Consider the following 23560-nt stretch of genomic DNA (forward strand, 5'->3'; position numbering starts at 1 on the left):
AGCTTCGCACGTGAGCAGTGATCTCGCGAAAAGCAGTATTCACATACAGAAACCTGAATCATTAAGCCACCACCACGACTCGGCAATGTCACCGCGACATTATTAACGACTTATCCGCAAGTCTAGCTCAAAGACCAGTACCATAAAAATAATAAAACCCATTTTACTTGGTATAACATTCTGAATTGTCTTTATTTGTAACAGTCTTTAGTAATACATGAATTATATACAAAGTAAGGAGTGATTTCAAAGTGACCAGGGACAAAAGTAAACTACCAGACACTCTACTCTCACGACATTTACCTACATGTATTAATAGCACCAAAAATAAGGAAACACAAAGTCATTTCAAAATGGCCCACCATCAAAACTGCAAAGAGGGCTTCCAGACCACAAAACCCCACTTCCATACTTAGCAGCATATGAGTCTAAACAGATCTGGCAGAAGACCAGTCACAACAAAATACACTTTGCTTTACATTTTGTTTGGTGACCTGTTTCTGTCCAGCAAAACTTGCTAGGCAGATTTTCATACTTATGATTTTCATACTTATGATATTATGATTACAGCAGCTGTATGATATAATGCCAAGTTGTGTACAGTTCAATTGAGGGCCTGTGGTGCCCTATTCATTCACATTATACGAGCCAAGATAAGAAGATTACTACATCCAAGTTGATTAAAGGCTGATTGAATCTGAAATTTGTACCATCACTGACGTGACTTGGCCAAAGTTTACTAGAGTAATGTCAATACAATGTTACAATGTAACTAGACTTTAACAGTACTCCTGATAAACATCTCCCATGTAAGTACAATTGATTTTGAGGAAACTAATAATAGACGGATCCACGTCAGGAAAGTGTCTATCAAACAGGGTAGAACGTCTGCCCTCAAAAAACATGATGCAGCACTTCAAATTAGCCATTCACGAGTCGGATTTTTATACTGTCTGGAACAATGACTTGCTTAGTCACAAGTTAACACTTTCAGTTTGAACTCCTCAGAGACAATTGCTGTTTTCGGGCAAGCTTTTGAAGAAAAAAAACCTGCAGATGGGCAAACCCTGGTGCCATTGTGCCATGCACTTACTTATTCACAATTATGAATGTAAATTTGTACACGGTAATTTAACTGCATAATACACTTTGACATTGTTATGTGAATTAGTTGTTTTACATTGTACCTTCCCAACATAAGAGCTCCCTGCACCAACATGGAATGACTTTGTGCTACAACATTCAAAATCATAATTAAAACGTAACCAATCAATCACTGTTCAGTTCTTCTACCTAGGACGGCACGAATCTAGCTAATCACATGGAGTGAGAAATCGTTTAAAAACAACAAAAGAAAGGTAAAATAATAATCTGAAGTAAAACGACAGAAAACTAAAAATTAAAATTAACGACAGAATAGAAAGAAATTGCTGTACAATATCTACAATGTTTTAAACATGTTAACTTAGATTTAAGATAACTGAAAGAAAGAGAATAATATCAAATAACCACTGATTTGTCTCCCGACCCTCCCTTAACAAAATTTTTATTTGGGAAAATTTATCAAGAACGGCTAAGATGTGATTTTGTATTTTCATGGTCGTGTCAATCAAATGAGGTTGAATTTTACTATTAGGCGAAAATTTCAAAATGGCCCCTGAAATTTGAACCAACTTTTAAAAGCTTAAAAATTGTAATCATATTTTATAAACCTTTGGAAAATAAAGGTCTATGTCAATTCAGTCACATTTAATCATTACAACAAATGATAAATATGCCAAAAATAGCAGGCATATAGTTTTCATTTCTTCTTGATTCTGTTTGGTTTTGTTCTTGATGTTGTTGTTGTTTTTTAATTTCTCAGACATTAATGGAATAAAAATCCCAATTCAAACATTTTCTCTAACATAAAAAAGAAGAAGATTAATTATAACATTTTGGTGTAACATAAGTGAGGTTCAAATAAATATGATTAATAGATGATTAAAATATCATGGTTTTTTTAGCAAATTAAACGTGAATTTACTATTATACAAACAACAACAAAAATAACTTTGCTCCAATAATGTCAAAACGTTATTATTAGATAATCCATTAAGTGTTCTTCCTTGGAAGAGAAGAAAAAAAAAAAAAAAAAAAAAAAAAAACATCCCCAAAACAAACAAAGACGAAGGGGAAAAGATGGGGGGGGAAAAAGCGCCTGGTGTGTCAACACAGACAGTAGAAATAGAATGCATCTCAAAAATATTAGCAAAACTTTAGGCCATTTTACGCCGTTATTTACTTGGGCTCCAGCTTCGTCAACCTGGGCCCAACTTCTTATTAGAGCTGCTTAAAAGCACACAAAGTAGCTAAGGACAACACAAGTACACTTACCAGAATATTAGGTTACCAGCTTAAATACCATGGCGCATGTACAATAATGTGTGTTGTACCCTGCGTGGTTTTGCTTAGCAGAATATTGCTAAGAATAATTCTGTTCTAAGCAGCTCTATGAAATTACGCTCCGTTTGACACCTCAAAAAGAAAGCACACATTTTCTTAACATTTCATGGAGCCCAAAAGACCAAGCCGTGGTTTCCAAAAGGGTTCTAAAGCAACAATTATCAACAATCAACAATGTGTACACATTGTCAACAATATCAACAATGTGTACACAAATTAAAGACTTTGTCCTTTGACCCCTGTCACCAATGACTCCTCACCAATGACCCCTGTCACCAATGACCCCTGTCACCAATGACCCCCGTCACCAATGACCCCCGTCACCAATGACCCCCGTCACCAATGACCCCCGTCACCAATGACCCCCGTCACCAATGACCCCCGTCACCAATGACCCCCGTCACCAATGACCCCCGTCACCAATGACCCCTGGTCACCAATGACCCCTGTCACCAATGACCCCTGCCATCAATGACCCCTGCCATCAATGACCCCTGCATCATAAATGACCATCACCCTAAATGATACAGCAGATAACCCTACAATATACGAGTAGAGGATTTTTATATTAAGCTTGTCGGTACACATCTATTAGCTTTTAAACTCCTTGAGGTAATGGCATGTTTTAGTGCATTGTAGTACCAGCAACTCTACGCAGAGGATTTTTTTATATATTTAGAAATTTTGGTTTTGTTGCTCATCCCTTGATAATCAAGGGAAATAAGAAGGAAATATAAATCTTACATAAATAACAAGTTTTAGATCTTAAACCGCCGACGTTTACATCCAGTTGACCCACCAAAGTTTTGGTTGACGCTATTAAGTAATTTAGAGAAGTAATCATTGTTTTTGTTATTTTCATTATATATTTATATGAACGCAACTGCCTCCATCTGTAATAAGAACAGACTTGTAATGTTTTTATCCATTTTTTTTATTATTTTTTTTATAAGGAAGAGAATGCTGGGTTGATTTTGAAGGGATGCGGTAACCTAAGGGTACGATGGATGTACATTTAGTCTTCGGCTCCACAGCTGATGCAGGTGTTGATACCTTTTGCGGAGGCTACACGCTGCTTCAAATTCAGGAGCTTAAGAAACGTCTGTGGGTGGAATCAAATCATGAGATTAGACAATAATAATCATAAGTAATAATAAATAATATTTACAAAGCGCTGGACACACATAGTATCTCCGAATAAACACAAATTACATAAACTTTGCTTAGCATAAAAGCAAATGAGTTTTTAATATTGTATCACACAACTAGGTATCAAAAAACCAACTCGATCATCAGGGCCCAATTTCATGGCTCTGCTTACCGCCGAATTTCGCGCTTACGATCACGATTCCCCGCTTACGTGCAAGCGCCGATTTCTGCGCTAGCCTTGTAAGCGTAGGATGCCTAATATTAAGTGGAGTACGCAGGCGCAGAAGCCAAAATTCGCTGCAAGCCCGTGAAACACGCTTGATGTAAGCACAGAATTCTCTGCTTCCGTACGCACCGATTCTGTGCTTACAGTAAGCAGAGCCATGAATTTTGGCCCTGACTTGTTCATGAGCCTACTGGGCCGATGCTTTGATCAGTGGCCTTGGGCCTGTGGTCCAGCGAATGTTCCTGACCACCAACAGGATGTACATGTACATTGTACTTCCCAAAAGGTGTCATCATGTAGTGTCAATGACCATCTTTTGTCTTTATATCTCCGATAATTGACACTTTATAGGCCTTCTTTTTTCAGGTACACTGTAACAAGTCAGGTTACTAGCCAAAGTACTAGCCATACATTGTAATTGCTGTAATGTCAATAGCAATATTTGATTTACTAAATGATGCTATTTTGTTTCCCACTTCAATACCGTTATCAGTGTGGTGAGGCTCTTTGGATCATGAGCAATGGTTGAATTTTAATTTAATCATAATTGTTTTTGTGATCTATTTTAATGTTTTTTTCTACCACAAATTTGTTGCCTGGGTGTTTATATTTGTTTTGGTAATATATGTAATATTTTTAATGACTATTTTTGTGGACTATTCATTTCGGTTTTTAGCCGCTGTATTGCAGTGTTTTAATAAACCATGAATAATAAAGTACCGTGTCACAATGTACTACATCATCTGTGACCAGATAGAGCATGCATGTCATCATCATTGCTTTAGCACCACATACATAATGTACATATATGAACATTATATTCGGCTCAAGCAGTTCTATGAACATAGGTCCTGCGCTGAGTTTTGTAAAGCTGTTTTAAAAGCAGAGAATTACGCTTAACACATTTCTTTGCTATACGTATAAAATTGACCGGGTTACTAGTCGCAGCAATGTTAACCAAACCTCAAATGTTATCCTGGGTGGTAACTTATTTTTGCTAAGCAAAAGTTTATTTGTGCTAAGCAAGTTTCGGGGCTTACAGGCTTTATGAAACTCGGTCCTGGTTGACAAAAATGTCTCAACCTTTGGACTATGTTGTTTTCATCAAGACAAGCTCAGCAACTGAGGTGAAGAACCTTTAATGGGATGCTTTAGTCATAACGACAAACGGTATAATATCCCTTGCGACATGAAACAAACACAGCTCAACCACTCCTTTAAGAGCGGATGCTGCAAGTTGCGCAGACAGCCTGGAACATTTAGAAGGCTGTGAATAGAGAGTGGTAGTTCACCTCCAGGGAGCGTGGGACGGATCGTATAATTTTCGTTATGGGGAGCCGTGGGATCATAGGAAGGTAGTCGAGGATGCTTAGTCATTTTCTTAAACCACCCCAAAATTCATTAATCCCATTTTTATGAGAGGTTGGCGAGCAAAAAATCAGCTAAGTTTAAGACCCCCCCCCCCCAAAAAAAACCCAATAATAATAAATTAATAAACTTACAGCTTGCCGTCGAGTCTCTGAAACGTCGATGAATCTGGTCTTGGTTGAACTTAACAAAGGCATCATATTGTTCTGAAATGATAGTGATAAACAAATTCAAAAAGTTAGATACATTTTACATTCACTTTGCTGCTTTGCAGGCCTAGCACATCGCTCTTAAAGGGGCACAACAATTTGTCTCTGGTAAGGGGTACTTCTACGCGGGAAATGTAAATTTGTATTGAAACCTTGCAAAGGTTTACACAGTGGGTCATTTACAGACTGTGTACAGTTTTGCACAGAGTTGAGCGACTGAATTCTTGTGATGCATGTTAACTGGGTTCTCCAGAGGATTTTTCAAAACTGTTTTTGAAGTTTGGCCACGAAGGACTATGAATTGAAACAAGGTATTCAGAATGTGTTCTGATTCTGGTTTTATATGTCCTACATAAATGTGTACTCTGGAGCATTGTAAACGGTTTTGTCATGATGTTTTTTGCGTGATATTACAACGTACATAATAGACGTTGTGACCTATTTTTACATTCAAACCACCCTCTGTTGACAAAACACTATATACGTCATGTTTCGCCGGGCACTGAGTTGCGTAGTCATAGTAAGATTGCGTACACTTTCTAGCTGGCTGCCAAAACACAAAGGTTTTGCCCGGCGGTATGCGCGCGAATCATGTTATGGTTTTCGTGTGACGTCAGAGGTCACATCGTCTATACATAGGCTCAATTCACACGTATCGACCAGATACGCTAGCTTGTGCATTTACATGTACATGTAAGGGGAGAACACTGCCTGTATGCAACTTCTTCACTGCATTGAAAGTGGTCAAATTTATTGACCAATAGATTTGACCGAGGCCATTAAATTAATCATGCATACAATTTCATGGTATGTGTTTCTCACTGTCATGACGGCTCATCATGAAATTTAGTGGTTTAGAAGTGGTCGGGCTGGCTAGTTTAAACACTTACACAGTGTGCAAGTTAGTCTGTAACAACCACTGCCTGCATAAGTGGAGACCATTAAATAATAACATGGCCTCAATTTCAACATAACACAGCAAGTGACAGAAAGAAAAAAAACGTTTTTTTTTTGGGGGGGGGGAGCCTCAATAAAATAAAATGAAAAGTGGTTCAAAGACACTAAGGCCCGGTCACCCAGGCCTCGATAACGAGAATGAAAGCGAGACGTTAACAAAGCACGACATCGGTTGGTGGAATAAGCGTGCGCATATTCTGTGCGGAGCAATTCAACCAATATATTGAGTTCTCTTTGCGTCGTTATCATTGTCGATTTGTTATTGCTGCAGTGTGACTGGCCCTTGACTATCCCCTCTATCTTGCACCATGGTGTGGACTATGGACTCTAGAATACACTGTAAATGTACATTGTAGTATAAAGAAAGGTTGATCTTGCACCGCCTGGCAATAGTTTGGCAAAAAAAAAAAAAAAAAATACCCCCAAAAACGGAACTCTCCCCCCCCCCCCCCATCCAAATCAACGTAACCATAACCGGCACGTCAATCCCGTATTGATTTAGAATGAATCTTCTCGGCCTGCGTGTCTGCAAGTCCATCCTGTGCTCTTAGCTGTAGAGATGACAGGATTTCCTTCTACGCAGTTTCACTGATTGAAAAGCCAGACTAGAGTGGGGGAGAGGGGTGGTGATTATAACCTTATAGCATTAGCAGGCCAGATACTTCACGGAGGCAACGAAGGCGATTGCCTCCAGTGCCCCTGGTCGGATGCCTTGGTGCCCTTGAAATGCTCTCCAGTAGAAATTTACAATTTACTCATGGTGCTCTTTACTAAGAAGAAAATGCCTTTGTGCCCTTGCCCTTTCAAAAATGAAGCATACAGGAACAGTCCTGCATTAGCCATAAATGCTTACCAGTAAATGGTAATTTTTTGTTAAAGACCAGTATTCTTTGATGGTGTATCCCATTAAATTTATTAAATATGCATACAATAACAATTCTGTGAAATTTGGACTCAATTTTGAGTGAGAAATTACCTCTTTTTCAAAAACTATATCCCTTCAGAATGTTTTATACTTTCAACAGCTCTCCATTGCTTGTTACCAAGTAAGTTTTTCTGCTAACAATAGTTTTTGGGAAATACCAATAGTGTCGAGTTCCTTTGTGCAGCTTTGTTAAATTTGGGCAAAGTTAAAAACCTTTTAGTACAAAGCAATACAGTACAGCCTGCAATCCATCAGAGTGTAAACACTCGAACGAAATGTCAGTTATTTTTGCTGACCCATGGCTAGTTAATAATATCCAAAGGAAATTTCACTCAATAGGATCTCAATGACACATGGGGACCAGTCATGCCGTGTTTAAAGATGCACCCATTTATGATGAACCAGTTCAAACAACTTCTAAAAGACTGGTGATGCTCACATACATGTACAATGAGGTTACATGAATACTTCAAGGCCTAATACTATGTACTTCACAGAGTAAATAAAGGCGATTACCTCCGTCGACCTCCGTGCCCCCTGGTCATTGCCTCGGTGCCCAAGAAATGCTCCAGTAGAAATTAACAATTTCCTAATAGGGTACACGATAATGTACTGGGTTCTTTTATGTGTATTTACATGTAGTGTCAAGAAGGACTCGACCCACACTCTGCTGATCAATAACACCAGAGACTGACCTCGAAATGCCACTAACAAAGAACTTTACAAAGGAAGAAACACCTTACAAGAATGAAGTACACCATTTCACCTGTATATTATTGTATACTTTTAAGAGACGTTATATTATATTTCGATGTATTTTTGTATAATGGTAACTTTTTAGTGTAAAATGGTAACATCTTTATTTTTATATAACATATTTTTAGACACGCACAGCCAAAACGAATTTCACTGTACAAATATTATTTTTTTTTACAAGTGACAATAAAACATTATTCTATTCTACAAAAATAAAAATAATAAAAAAAAAATGAAAAAATAAAAGGATTCATTTAAACTATGATTTTTTTGTTTTACCGCGGAAGCCCTCTAACAGGTGTTTAACAACCAACAATTACAATGCACCCAGGGAAATTATCCTGTGGATATCCTAAGGAATGACAAGATCAATTCGAGGAAGGAAAACTCAATTGATTGAACTTGGAGGTGGGTACAACACAGCAGTGGGGTTATTAGGTTAGGTTAGGTTTTACAATCGAAACTAAAACAAGGTCCAAGAGAGGAAGAATTTGTCAAAAACTTGGTCACAGACTGTACTTATCTTTCAAGGCAGCAGGCCTGGAATTTTTGAAAGGGTGAGGCCATTTTCATTACAAATGCAAATGGCACTTCCATTGCATAATGTTAGAAGTCTACTAGGAACTTTCGAAGGGGCACCAAGGCCAAGACCAGGGGCAACAAAGGCCAAGTCCTCTGTGGCTTGCGTGTATTCCTGAGGCAAGTCTAGAGTTTCATGTGCAATGATTCAAATGAGTTCAGCAGTCTCAAGTTGTTGTCTCCACATTCATTACCCTTTTGAATATTCTTTATTGTACTAAGCAAGTTTTTCTGCTTACACGCTTTATGAAATTGGGCCCAGGCAGCCCTGATACTTCACGACGGCAACGACGGTTGCCGTCGTTGCCCCTACCGATTGCCGCAATGCCCTTCAAAAAACCAATTTTTCACGGCAATGATTGCCGTGCCCTTTTCTCATCATTGCCGCTGTGCCCTTCCTCCCAAAAACAAATTATATTCAACGTTGTCAAAGTTCGAAAATAAGCCAAAAAGTCCCGATGTCTGTGTAAATTTCACGCAACGAAATATACCCCAATTTTACGCACGTAAGGCCCAACAGCAGATTTCAGGCCCGTTAGTCGTTGTTCTTTGCGTGCGACAAAAAAATACTCGAAACATCGAACGCTAGAGGGCGTTTCGGAACAGAGCGATAGCGTGAGAGTAAACGCCCTCTAGTGGTAAAATTACGCGAACCAACGCTAAACGCCTTGAGAAAAAGACTCGACGTGCCTTTGCATGCTGGGATAGTGGTTTTCCCCATGCTTGGTACATGTGATGTACCATCATGTACAGCATAGCCGTCGCGCACCGCATGCATTTATTCTGTCAACATCGTGTCAAAATGGAGCAGTTACGTGGGAATTTTAGCGTCTCTACGAAAAACTACACAACGTGCATGACCAATAGTAGGATTACATATGAACAAAAATTATTTAGGAATTGTGTATTGTAAGTAGTTGTTCTTTATTTTGTTGAATTAGATGAATGCTTTCTTTTTTCATTGGGTAACAGTTAGAAAATGGAAAAATTTGAAGAACTATTTTTTATAGGCAACTCGGAGGTTTTTTTTCAAACTGCCGTCGTGCCCTTCGCAACTTTTTATGATTGCCGTGATGCCCTTCCAAAATTTTGAAAATTGCCTTGGTGCCCTAAATTTTTACAAAAAGTCAAGGCAAAACTGCCGTGCCCCTTAAAAGCCGAAGTATCAGGGCTGCCCAGGTAATGGTCTAGCAGTCGGAGATAAAGGAAAACGACTCTTAGGACATTACACTGTGATTCAGCCTTGCACTACAGCTTAGCTTCATGGGGTACTCAGAAACCAGCTTGTTAATAACCCCACCCACCCCCCCCCCCCAACAGGTGTATTCAGCGGGAAATTAGTGCACCTGAGGTGCTGCCTGATCTTGTGGTTCCTCCAATCCTTATGTGGATTACCCACGACAGAGGGGGTAACAAGCAGGGGTCGACAGACGACTCAAGTTATCTACATAAAGATGGCTACATGCATTTACATTTTGTCCATTTATCAAAATATGACTCAAAAGATTGTAATTATCAAAATATGACTCAAAAGATTGTAAACCTTAACGGAGGCATAGAGATCAATTGCACAAGAATCTTTCTTGATTTAAATATAAAATGTGCATGTTTTCATGTTTATGTGCAAATAAATTTAAAAACCTGGCAGGGCTTGTCTGCAACTTTTTCAGTGACTGGCCAGCACTGCAGGACAAAGTAGTATGGTAAATGCGCAATATGGCCGCCCAATTCTTCTGCTAATCTGTGAAGTACGCTTGCACCAGTAGCAAATTTTTCTGCTACAGTAAGTACGGAAATTTGCTTCCCGCTAGGCAGCACTATGAAATTGGGCCCAGCTCTTAAGACCAGCATGCATCTCACTCCACACCCAACGCGGGCGTGCCAAGCATTTGAGATAAGGTCTATGGAGGACTGCTGGTTGGTTCTTACCTGCTAGTTTACTGGACAAGACTTTGTCGTACTCTTCTCGTATCCGAGCCTCCTGCTCCTTCAGCATCCTCTCACAGATTATTATAACCTGTTTCAGTGTGAACATGGGCTGCTCCCTGCTGCCGTGGATCATGCCCATGGCGCTGCCCCCTGCTGCTGCTGACGTACTGGGTGTCCCGCAGCCCTGGAAATGCTGACCTGATGGGAACGAGGTTTGGTGGATCATGTCGGATACTTGAGAGTCCGAATCGTTAATGTCGCTACCGCCGGCTGATTCTGTGAAGGAGTCCTCGAGATGCCGTCTTCTCTTCATTCTTTTCCATTCTAAACATATGTTGGCTGCGAGTTGTCCTAAAATTTAAACAATAAAAACATTTAATTATATCAATTTTGACTTTAAGTTTGAATTCAGTTAATTAAACTATTTATATTTTTAGTATGTTATTTTTTTCAGGGGGGATAATTCAAAAACATATTCTACACTACTGCCTGATAAAACAAACAAGTTAACATGTGTTATAATTGCAAATCAATATTTAGAAATATATTTTACAATATTTTAATACAGTTTAGGCCTAGTTGAACATTAAATTACAAAAAAGTGCAACACATGAAAATAATATAAGCATCACCAATAAATTGTGTTAGAAAAACAGTTATACAAACACAAAAAATACAAATGTACAACCAGGTATTGGAAGGAAGCAATATGATTAATTACAATTTAAAACAACCATTGCAAAATTATATCACTATCACTCAGCAAAGTATATTTAACGACAGGAAAGAATGCACAGTACAACTTCCACTTTAAATTTTCACGATTGCAAAAATCTATCTAAGCTTAAGAATAGTGCCAATGAACTTGGGCCAAACTTTTTTTTTCACCCTGCCATTGTCAATGTCAGCAGAAATTTTTGTTCATAAATACCCCAGACAGTTTCTCTACTCCTATTGGTGGAGAGCGCGTCACGTGGGGGTGTTTAAATGGTTGATAATGACCAGTGTTTATAACCGGCTGGCTTTGGCATGTCAGGCGCGCAAGATTCATAGCTTTTAGTAACAGCGCGTAATCTACTTCTAAGCGCATTGTGAGTACTTGCAGTACTGAAATGCGCTATATAAGCATTTCTTCTTCTTCTTATTAAGCGCGCGCGTAATTCTAAGCGCACGTGGGTACACACCACCGATCGCACACAACCCACGCGCAACAGACTCTTCACAAAGTTTTAAAAAAAAATATTTCAAACCTCGAATTTTCTACTTTCAAAGTGTCTGTAATTGTATTTTGTTAACGATTTTAACAAAAGGGCATTTATGAATGGGAATAAAAGAGTAGTGACTCGTTCTTAAACGTTTAAAACCTTGCAGGGTCGTTGCCGTGCGCTAGTCGGCTCGGGCCTATACCACATGGCAATTCGACCCTGCTCGCTTTTAACGGCCGTGTAAGAACTCGTTGCTACCCTTTTATTCCCTTATTTCATTATGATCATTATTGTTCATAACCGCTGTTTACAAACAATGGCACTGTCCACTGACCATCGAGCAAGGACCACTGATGTCCTACCACCAGGGCTAAACTCATGCCCCTGCTAGTGCTAGTACTAGCAACATTTAAAATGTATTGCATCAAATACAAAATATGTGATGTCTAACTCTAACATTGTATTAACAACATTACATTAGTATTGAAAGGATTTTTTATGTGGAAAACTTGCTTACTTTTTTGGGTTATCACAAAAGGAAAAAAGGTGTGAATCTGCTTTCTTTTAAGAAGAAACAAAATTACTAAAAAAATAAGTTGGGTGCAATTAAAAATTCACATTCAATATTTTTTTGAGTTCATCATCTTAACAAAAATGCATTCATTGTTCAACCGGGGGGGGGGGTGAACCACCAGAGACAGTTGGTTTCTTTCTCCTACGTTCCCGTAAAAAGATCAAAATGCTTGCCTTTTTGTAATCAGATATGTGAAATGGAGTAAACATGTAAGTGTGACTGTGAGAAAATATAATAGTAATACACAATTCCAAACAATATAGTGAAGAATGATGAGAGCTGATTACTTTTTCTGTCTGAACATAGAGTAAGGACGGTCTGAACAGCTGATTATGTCCACAAAGGCAAACGACTTCTCTGCCTGACGAAGAAAATGGCTGTCGACGAAGAATTTTTAAACTTACCTGGAGACATTCTCGGGGCTACTGGAGAAAACGCCGACGGTTGACGACACGACGACGACATTGTCGATGATGTCGGTGTGGATGGGGACAAAAGGGGTGTACATCTTCGTCTTTTCGGTGAAGCACCGGGGCTGTGAAGTGGATCGAAATCTAGAGTCCGTTTCAATGTTGCGCAAGCCATTTTTAAAAACCGGTCGTTTATCTGAACGATTGTAGTCACTTTCGCCGGCTTTTACCAGATTATTCAAAAACGAAATTATCTGGAAGCCGGGAAAGCCTTTTTAGTGGTTTTCCTCTGTTGCTGTGATGTAAAAGCTCAACAGATATGCTGTTTGTGAAAGTAGATGATTCCAGATGAAATTCTTCTCCAGAATTTTGATCTCGTCCTCAAAAATGGGCGACGTCGAACTATCACCTACGAACACTACATACACATACTGCGCACACACACGACGATCGTACGACGTACAGGAGTAATGTACACAGATTCGATTATGTACGTTTTAATTATAGAGCCTCGATTTCAAAACACTAATGAAAACAAAACTTACTGATTTTTATCAAGAGCGGGCGCTGTTTAAAGAGTTCTGTAATGTCCCAACTTTTCACGGTTTACATACACGGTAGGTTATTAATTTCACATCAAAATAAAGAAGACAAGCATAGATTGGGATTCTCTGATGGAGATAATGTTGACACTAGTGAGTGCATTTCAGGTTAGGGGAGCGGAACGATGCATGCGGATAAGAAGCTCCAGTAGTGACAGAGTTTGGTTCCACTATGAGGCGTTATACAGGCGTATATGGAACGGGCCCAATTTCACAAAGTCAGTAAAACGTGCTAAGCACGGAGTATAGTATTGCTGAACAGAAACAGGTTACCAGCCAAAATTACATTAGGTTTACATTGTTGTGATGCTCCACTCATTTCATTTGCGAGCTAAGCGCATGCTTGAACTAGCGTCCATCTGGCCGATGGGGAGGCAGGCAAGATGATTAATTAATAACCAAGTTTCTACATAAAATTATTCCCGTTCATCAAACCAAAAGCGTTTCAAGTCAAAATCTAATGAGCTCGTTTGACAATCTCATTGTGGTGAAAATCATCATAATTATTATTGTTTGCTCATCACGGACCCAAATTGCAGAATAGGCTAGATGCTCAGCACACAAAGCCGCCAAGAAGCCCCGAATTATTCCTATACCAGTGTACCCTGCTATGTTGACGCATTAGATGGCTCAAATAATTTCACAAGGAGGTCATAAGATGAGTTTTCAATACACAGGCTAGTGTGTTGGAGAAAGTCCACAACCCTAAAAGCCAGTTTATATCATCTGTGTAATAGAAGAAGCAGGCGTATATTGGGCATAAAGAGGATCCAGCCATAACGAAATATTATTGTACTTTACAGAAAAAGGTTGCCAGCCCAAAACACCATCCCACCATCCCACGTCTTAGTTTTGTTAAACAACCAACTCTAAGCAATTAGCTCTATGAAGTTCGGCCATTTACATACTATTAATGCAAGGTTCGATGATCTCCTCTGCTGGAGATCAATGGAAATGTTATATCCAAAGAGATGTCATACTTCTTCTTTCAATCCTCACCATCTACATTTCACACGTTTTGCAAGGTTCTCACAGCCTTCTCATTATATGCTGCCATGCTGCAAGATTGGCCTGCATGCTTATCTAGCTTTTGTGCTTTATAGCTTTATACAACCTGGGCCCTGTGGTAGCATAATGTAAAGTACAATATTTCGTTGTGGCTCGATCCTCTTTTGTGCTTTTGGACCCTGACCAAGTTTTATAAAGACCCTAAGCACACAAACTAAGCACAGAAAGGTGCTGCTCAACAACTGAAACATGTTAAAAGCCAAAATAACGTTAAGTTAACATTGTTGCAGCCTGGGCCCCACTCACTTTTACTTATTTATTCGCTGAGGCAGTATTTTCTGCTTAACAGCTTTATGAAATTGGGAACCTTGAGCCTTTGCCAATCGCGTGCGTGGTCTCCTCTAGACTTGATTCAAGTCCCGTTCCCCTGATGCGAGAGGTAGACTGGAAATAAAAGGACTCTCATGGAATTTGGACTTGAGTCAAGTCTAGTGAATTCCCGTTCCAGTCGCTTGGGATCGCAGCTCTCCAAGCCAGAAAGGTCTTTTGACAGATAAGGCTGCGCTGATCTGAAGATCCGTCCGTGTGTTAGACTTGACTCAAGTCCCAATCCCGTGTCAGCCCCAGAAAACTACTGTATTCCCCAAACTCAAGTTCTCGGGACCACATTTTTTGACGGCGAGCGCGCACTTTACTTTTATTATTAGGGACCTCTCACACGTGGGACTTGAATCAAGTCTATCCGTGTATGTGCCATCGAGGCCTCCTCCTTGGTTGTAGACTTGACTCAAGTCCCAATCCCATGCCATCGCCACAAATGCCTTTCCGGGACCCAACCTTGATCCGCTGCTACAATAACTACATTTTGGCGATAGGGGATCGCTTGTCTTATGTGACTGCTGGCGCGTTACATGACTGTGTTTGGGACCTCACACGAGAAAGGGACTTGAATCAAGTCTACATTGGTTGCCGCGCCCGCCATGCTGTAAACGCACGCGTTGTAAATCATTTCGAGCTTCCATCGATCCGCGTTTTACGGTGACAGAATGAAACCCTTTCATGTGTCTGCTTTATTTCTTCTTTCTATCGAGTGCATCATCATCCAAATCAATGTTTGGCCAGGATTTGGTGCATCTTACAGCCTTTTCGTTTGCTACCATCAAGTTGTATGACTGCTGAACAAAGACGAACCCAGAGAACTTAACTTGCTAACTTACTTCTGTATTGAGGCTTAAAACATCAGCTTATGTGCTCCTCCTACCTGGCTAGCTGTTGAATGTTAAACTTCAACAATGCCAAAAGTTCACGGTCATCAGAATTCACCGTTTGAATATCGGGACAGGCCGCGGAACCACCGCTCATGGTCCCTGCGAAACTGCCGTAGCAGATCGCCACTGACTAGCTTGGTGAGTGACACGAGAGTATGGAAAGCAATGATCGACACCATGGATGTCCAGTGCGAGAAACTGCAACACCATCGCCGTCAGACGGATCACCGGTTCGGCGTCACGACCGAAGACGATATCCTGACGGGTATGACGGAACAGCTGGACTGCGCAAGCTCAAGAGTGACGAATAGGTGACTAGATTTTGTTTTGATTTTGGGGTTGATCAAAGAAACTTTTTACTAGAGTGGGAGCTCCGGATTAAAAACGTGCCGCGTGGCAGGAGATTTTTACCCCCCCCCCCCGTCCCGAAGAACACGCCCCCATTATAGCTTCCTATAAGTTAGGAAGAGTTTGGTGAAATTGACGGCAGCTGCTCCTAAAAGCATTCTTTATTTGTGGGTTGGTTCCCGCACGGTGATTTCATGATGCCGAAAATAAAGCTTGGGCACTTATTTCGGCATCCAACTTACGTTCGACCAGTTCCCTTTCACATAATAACCATTTGCTCACAATATCACGATGTGCAGATCTATCTGTGAGCAGAGAGAACCTTCCCCGGGCCCATGCCATGACCTCGTAGCGTGGAGAGTGGCCGATAACATACCTGAAGAAATGCTGTTTTCAATAGAGGACTACGGTGGTGGTGGCCAAGCCATGCCAGACAGTCCCAGAGGTTCCAACTCGTCCTCCACGACACTTGCCTCGAGCGGCACGCTGGTTGATATGGAGAGGGACGAGTTCATCGATGAGGATGAGGACGACATGGTAGATGAAGAAGAGTATATGTATGGCGATATCAGGACGGATAGTCTTGGATCTGGTGAGCCGGGGAGGGAATGCATGGCAGAGGAGGATGCGCTGGAAAGAAGTTCTTCTTGCACGTGGAGGGAGGCGATATGCTTCCGACAATACCGAAGGTATGGCCCTTTTCGAAGGACGGATTAGGCTCGGGCTAGCTTGGCTCCGCGGTTTGATTTGAAAATGCACGTGCCTTGCGTACGTAGTCAGGGCTTCAGACCAGAGCCTGAAGCCGAACCCAAAGCCGAAGCCGTGGATTCGAAAAGGGCCTATGTATTAAAAAATACAAGACGAAGAAGAATACCAAATCGCGACCCTTGTTAAGCAGGGTTCAGAGGAGACCAATAACTAAGAACTCACTCCGCGGTAGTGAAGTAAAATAATAACAAGAAATCATAAAAGGCTTGGCAGCTCTTTTCAGAATTGAGAAGTCTCCCAAATTCCGAAAATCTACTGCGCGGTAGTAGATTATAAAGCAAGACAAGTTCGCAAAGGACATAAGTAGAACATAAGCCATTTTTAGGTAGGGCAGACCTACTATATAACACTAGGTTTTGGTAAATCTGATATCCACCAAAACCAAACAATGCAATCCCAGAGTGACCACTTTTCTTTTTTAATGCCATTGCACACTTTCGGTTAACAGTTTTGTCCAAGTCCCACACTTCGTGTATCACAACTTATAAAATACCAAACCTGTGAAAATTTAGGCTCAATCGGTCATTGGAGTCGGGAGAAAATAACGGGAAAATCCACTCTTGTTTCCGCGCGTTTCGCCGTGTCAGGACATGTGTTTAAAATAAATCCGTAATTCTCGCTATCGAGAATTGATATTGTTTTAATGTTTTCGCAATATTTCGAAAGTCTTTCACCATTACCTTCTGTAAACCGTGTACATTATTTGTAAATCTGCGATTTTTTTTTCTGTACCGAAAGTGTATAATGCCTTTAAAGGCGAATGGTATTACCACAAACCAAATATCTATACAATAATACATCACCTACAATGGCTCAACTCAAACTCAATCCCGTAACTGTTTTGCCACTGTTACACAAACAGGTTGCCCCATCCGAAGATGTCATGGCGGAGAGCACACGAGTCGGTTCGAAGACGGAGGATGTTCGGCGACCGACCACGACGGGGAAGCCACGGCAGCAGAGGATGGTCGCCCCGGCTCAATGTTTCGTGGACGAGTATAGAAGAGGAACTCAAGGTAAGGTGACAATAGCCTTATGACAAGGCCTTCGTGGCTTGGAGAGCCGCATCCCAAGCGACTGGAACGAGAGACCACGCACGCGAGCGTCTCCCGTTGCGACTCTCCAAGCCATCGAAGGCATTGACAAAATACTAGGGTGCCGATAGGTGGAGGCTTCTTGTCTCATACATTAAAGGGTTTGATACCTTTGGTGTTGGCTATGACCTGAATCCTTACTCACTGTGAGAGAAGATGTATGTAATATAATTTACCTGTAGAAGTTTCAACTTCAATAGTCGTATAGTTTTTGAGAAACAAGTGAAAATAACAGAGCGATGTTTTCAGGAGAGTCGCGTAAATACCGGTAGTGGTAAATTAATACTTAGTAGGCCTATAATATGCTAAAATAATTTTCGTCTCTGAGATGAACATTATTTTCGTGATTTTTTTAAACTAATTTCTCAAAAACTACAGCACCACAGCGAGCAGTGTTTTAAAGGAATCTTTCTATTATTATCATACTCATAGTCTTCAAACCGTGTCAGAATGTAAATCTGTGGACATTTTAAAACCTTTTTAAGGTTACCTCACTCCTCCTTCCTTTTAAATGGAATGATAAATTGGGAAATGTGATCACATTGTGACTTCGTGAAGGTCTCCTTTTTACACTACCCCGCCTTCATTTCCACTTTTTTTTTAATGTACAGAAACAAGGGATCTTGTCGTCCCCTATTGAGCTGACAACACTAGTCTCTCCTGCACGCCCTCACTTGAACACCAATCGATCCAATGCCATGCAACAAGTCATGTCGAGCGACTCTCACGAAATACTCGAGCTGGGGTTATCTGGTGAGACCGAAAGTGATACTCGAAGCTACGTGGATGATCAAGATAAGCATTGTCGTCAGAGAGATTCCCGAGACACCTCAGACTACGTGGACGTTCATCCCAAAATTACCGGTTATCAAGATAAGCATAGCCGTCAGATAGATGTCCATGGCACGGGGAGCAACCCTGGACAGGAGCACCCGGAACCGGACGCTGTGAACGGACGCACGGGCCCACAAGCAGTCGCTGCGAGACACGCCGATGAAGACCGTTTTGCGGAGCTGACAGCGGGTATACCGGACGCGTGGCGAGTTGGTACCGGAAACACAAACCACGGCAATAATACCAACATACAATCCTCCTCTCAGCCGAGACGATTGTCTAACATCGAACACCTAGCCGCTAAGGGTAAAGTGGGGTCTCACTCCAAACCTGTAAAAAATGATATGGAGCAGTACCTCACTGCAAAGCCGTTTGTTCCCAAAGAGCCAGCACCAACTACTACAACAACCCGCCGGGTTGCTGTTAAAGATGCCGGCGACAAAAAACGCAAAGACCCAGACGTCAAACTAAATGGATCATCAGGGGTCAAAGGTCATACCTCCGGACGTGAAAAAGAAAAAACTGGTAGCCATGCACTGAAAGATGGCAGAAACGTCCAGGAAACTTTGCAAGTTTCAGGTGTCACATTGCAACCGAAGACAACAAAAAATAAGCGGGCATTTCAAACTGATCATCAGCGTCCCATCCCCGTCATTGAGCAAGGGGTCGTCCATCATCGCCGAGTGTCACCCCCGGTAACTACAAATCATCCTTCAACAACAAAGGTAGCTGCTGAGGTGACTGGAGAAGCATGTCGTCGCATTGGAAAGGATGAAATGAGGAAACTCAGCGAGGTAGTGCCTTCCTTGAAACCACAGTGCGGGCACCAAACCCGAACCGTTGTTATCGCTGCAACCTCTGACGATGAGGGGGCCAATAGATGCAACGGTCCTCCTCACCCGATACCTGCTCGGCCGCCGGTAGCAGCGGTTATGCCCACTCGAGGGGAGAAACGGATTACAGAAGCAGACGACGGCAGGCACAGGTTCACCGTACCGTACGCTGCTAACATGCTACCAGTTAAACCGAATACAACTCAACAACAGCAGCAACAGTACAACATGCAGCCGGTTCGGGCACTGGCTGAGCAAGTAGGAGTACGCCCTCTGGCGTTAACGTACCGTCAGGTGCAGCACCCACGTCCACCAAGTGTCATTCCCCTGGCCCCTAACCCGATGCAGTACAATGGACCTGCCTGGCTCGCTGGTAACCCTCAGTATCAACACGGGTACCAGCAGCAGCAGCGCATGCCGCTGCGTCCACAGCTGCCGTTTGGTCACCACCAGCAGCAACGACAACTACAGCCTTTAATACCACATCACCCAACACAGAGAACCAGCAATGGCTTGGAGGACCCTTGTATTGTGTATGCCCAGCCCAGCAACTTGTAAGTTTCGCTCTCAAATAAAAACATGTAAAACATAAAATAAATAAAAAAAGACTCTTTTTGCGCACAAATTGTACAGTAATTTTATTTTAGTATTACCAAACTGTCTCAGGAGAGCACTGAGTTTTTAATCTTCAAAATATCTCAACTCTGCCAAATACATGGAGGCTTGCACTTTTAAAACTCAGTGTGTCTTTCATCTCTTTATTTGTACGCAGTCTACAGAATAACCAAAGTAACTTAATGGATGGACAACGCCCTCAACGACCAGCTGCCGATTCCACCAACCAACTACTAGCCCGCGGACTACCACATCCACAACTAAAACATCAGCCGGGTCAACTACAACATCAGCCGGGTCAACTACAACATCAGCCGGGTCAACTGCAACATCAGCCGGGTCAACTACAACAGCAGCCGGGTCAACTACAACATCAGCCGGGTCAACTGCAACATCTGCCGGGTCAACTACAACAGCAGCCGGGTCAACTACAACACCATCTGGTGAACCCATGGCATCCCACGCGGTCTCATTATCTAACACACAGCAACAATTGCAACATCAACAACAATGTCGGGCAACAACAACAGCAACAACAGCAACAACAACAACAGCAGCAGCAGCAGCAGCAACAGCAGCAACAGCAGCAGCAGCAACAGCAGCAGCAGCAGCAACAACAACAACAACAACAACAACAACAACAACAACAACAACAACAACAACAACAACAACAACAACAACAACAACAACCACAACAGCAACAGCAGCAACAGCAACCGCAACAACAACAGCAACAGCAGCAGCGACGACAACCACAGCAGCAGAAGCAGCAACAACAGCCACAGGAACAACAACAACAACAACAACAACAACAACGTCAAACATTTCAGACTCAACAGCGCTTGTTAAACTAACTCAGCTAAAAAACTTAATTATAATAGTGTTCCATTTAACGCGAAAACAATGTTGATAATTCTCTCTATTTATTGTGATGTATGTAATGTTTTCTTAAATGTCTTTCGGTTTCCCCTAGAAGTGTTTTATTTTTCAAATCAGTCAGTTGCAGAGGTAGCAACATAGTTATTCAGAAAGCACCATTATTCGGCGCGCTAGTAGAATGGGCCGAATTCTCCCAAAATAACAAAACAATAGCACAAGAGTGGCCGCAGTCTGTGTGCATGTGACGCATCGACCCCAGCCTCATCACCGAACGCTTTGACGACAATGTGGTGAGACGCAGTTCAGACTTACTTCCTCGGGGAAAAAGGTTGTGCGTCATCAAACCTGATACGCTTGCTCCCGAAAACCACGATTTCCCCCCAAACGTCCTAAATAGTAGTTTATCAATATTATTTGATTTTCCAATCACCATTAACGCCGAACGCGGCGATTCTTCAGATTATCCACAGCCTTGCCAGACAGAAGTGACCAATTCAAGTCATACGGAGAATAATTATGTCCGCAATATTGGGTGCGTTCGTTTAGCTTCCCTGGGTCGACCCCGGTCTGCCCCGGTGCGTTCGAATAGCTCTGACGTCATTCCAGGGGCTCACCTGGGTCAGGCCCCAGTGCCCTGCTTGTGGAGTGGGTCACTTGGGGGCTGGCCCCAGGTGCATGACGTCAATACGACAGCGGTGAGTGATCGTTCGTTTAGCTCTTGTCAGGGGCTCACCCGAGTGAGCACCGCGGGGTAGACCCAGGGAAGCTATTAAACGAACGCACCCATTGTTTTAGCACCAAAACGTGCCACCATCGGCTAGATTTAGGGGTAGGCCTAAAGACCAATCGCAAATACTGTGGCGCGCGCGTAAAGCTTGGAATTAGGTGCATTGTGGTCTAGCTGATATCCAAATTTGATCCATATCTATCCCACAATGCACCTCATTCAACAGTCTGCGCTTGCGCATTGGTATTTGCGATAAGGTCTATAATTAACACGTATACATAAACACGTATTTCTTTGAAAAACAATGCAGTTTCTAGTTTGTAAGTTCATATCGTATTAATTCTATCAACAAGTGAAACAATGTTTCACACCATTTTTACAAAAATTATAACACTACATTTTTTATTTAGAATTACAAGAATTGGATTACAAAATGTGTTTGTTATTTATGAGAGAACTAATGTAAACAACCAGTCATATAAACATGATATTAATTTTATGTGAAAATACAATCCCCATTATTTTCTACTATAACTCTTTGTATACTAAATTTTAGTTATAGTTAATAACAATTCGGGAATGCAAACAAAATTGCCTTTAAAGGCAATGTATGCCGTTGTTTGTTTGAACCGTTCGATTGTTTTTAAGCCTATGTATGGCTATACCTGTAGTTGTATAATATAAAGTTAACCTGTGAACATTTTATTTATAAATCAATTTGCGTATTACTAACGAAAACACGTGTCATGTTTTTATCCATTAACACAATGACATCTTATTAATTTAATCGACTAAACAACAGCAACAGACGTCTCAATCATTACGAAACCTTGACTAAACTTTTGTTTCCAACTACTCGTAAGGAAATAAAAAGAACAGACGGAACTAAAAAAAAAAAAGCCTCATGGCCAGAACTTTACTTACTTAAGCCTCAGCTGTTTCACAGTCATTATAAAACCTTGAAGTCAAAGTGTTGCCATGGAATCGCCCGCCCTCTACCGGATTCCTCTAATTAGTGTATGGATTACATTAGTTAGTCTTCCTAGCTGTAAAGAGATACACTCCGTAAACCTCTCATAGTCCATTACGAGTAATTAGTGACCATGTAAAAAATGCCTAGTGTATACGGACATCTCAAATAATAGTGGCACCATAGCGCTCATATCCGTCACTCAGTGATGCTCAATGCGCTTCAACATTCTGTATTTTCCCTGCAAGGTTTATATGTGGTGTTTTTTCTACAGCAGAGTGTGGGTTAGAATCCCGGTCATGACAATAAAAGTGCCCTTAAGCAATGCATACCTAATTGCTTCGTAAAAAGTGTGGAAGGTTGGTGCTTTCTGCTCTGCAACATGCTCCCTGTTTCAGCCCCAGGAGTATGGTGGCAACGTGTCCCTTATGACAGTTGATTTAGGGTCGATAGCCCAAAATCAGTGTAGCTAGTAGTTGCCCCCACCTTGAAGTGACCGTCCCGGCCGTGTGGGTTTGGCGATGTCTCCTTGACAAAACATTAGGGAGGTTTGGCTGCACGTTCCGCGAGCAACGTGAACGTGAACGTCAGAGTGAGTCGTTAAAATCTCACGTTTTTACCATACGTGAAACTACCATATTTCATGTCAGTACGTGCGCGCATACGTCATCGTGAGCATGCAATAAGACCAAAGTAGTGATGTCACCTAGAAACAACACAATTTTTGGACGTTCACGTTCACGTGTTTGCTCGCGGAACGTCCAGCCAAACCTCCCTATTTGGGGGTATACGCGTGGCAGCATTGAAGCCACGTGTTAGGAAAGATTGCATAATGATACACTGTCTGTGTACCATGGATAACACGGACTTCATAAAGGGATC

At 41.5% G+C, this 23560-nt stretch overlaps 1 protein-coding gene across 1 annotated transcript; it reads right to left on the reverse strand.

Annotated features, from left to right (window-relative positions):
* Nucleotides 1-2803: 2803 nt before the first annotated feature.
* On the reverse strand, nucleotides 2804-13163 carry LOC117296509 (akirin-2-like). The gene is made up of 4 exons (XM_033779476.1): nucleotides 12727-13163; nucleotides 10544-10894; nucleotides 5323-5394; nucleotides 2804-3547 (listed from the first exon to the last, which is right to left on the reverse strand). Exons 1-4 carry the CDS (start codon nucleotides 12905-12907, stop codon nucleotides 3537-3539), a joined length of 615 nt encoding a protein of 204 aa, XP_033635367.1. The 5' UTR covers nucleotides 12908-13163; the 3' UTR covers nucleotides 2804-3536.
* Nucleotides 13164-23560: the final 10397 nt, after the last annotated feature.

Source organism: Asterias rubens, chromosome 11 (assembly GCF_902459465.1).
Source record: "Asterias rubens chromosome 11, eAstRub1.3, whole genome shotgun sequence".
NCBI lineage: Eukaryota > Metazoa > Echinodermata > Asteroidea > Forcipulatida > Asteriidae > Asterias > Asterias rubens.

Coding starts and splice junctions, on each gene's coding strand:
- LOC117296509 (XM_033779476.1), bottom strand. CDS start 12,907: ATGGCTTGCGCAACATTGAAACGGACTCTAGATTTCGATCCACTTCAC. Junction 10,895..12,726: donor AGCCCCGAGAATGTCTCCAG/GTAAGTTTAAAA, acceptor TTTAAATTTTAG/GACAACTCGCAGCCAACATA. Junction 5,395..10,543: donor CTTGTCCAGTAAACTAGCAG/GTAAGAACCAAC, acceptor CTATCATTTCAG/AACAATATGATGCCTTTGTT.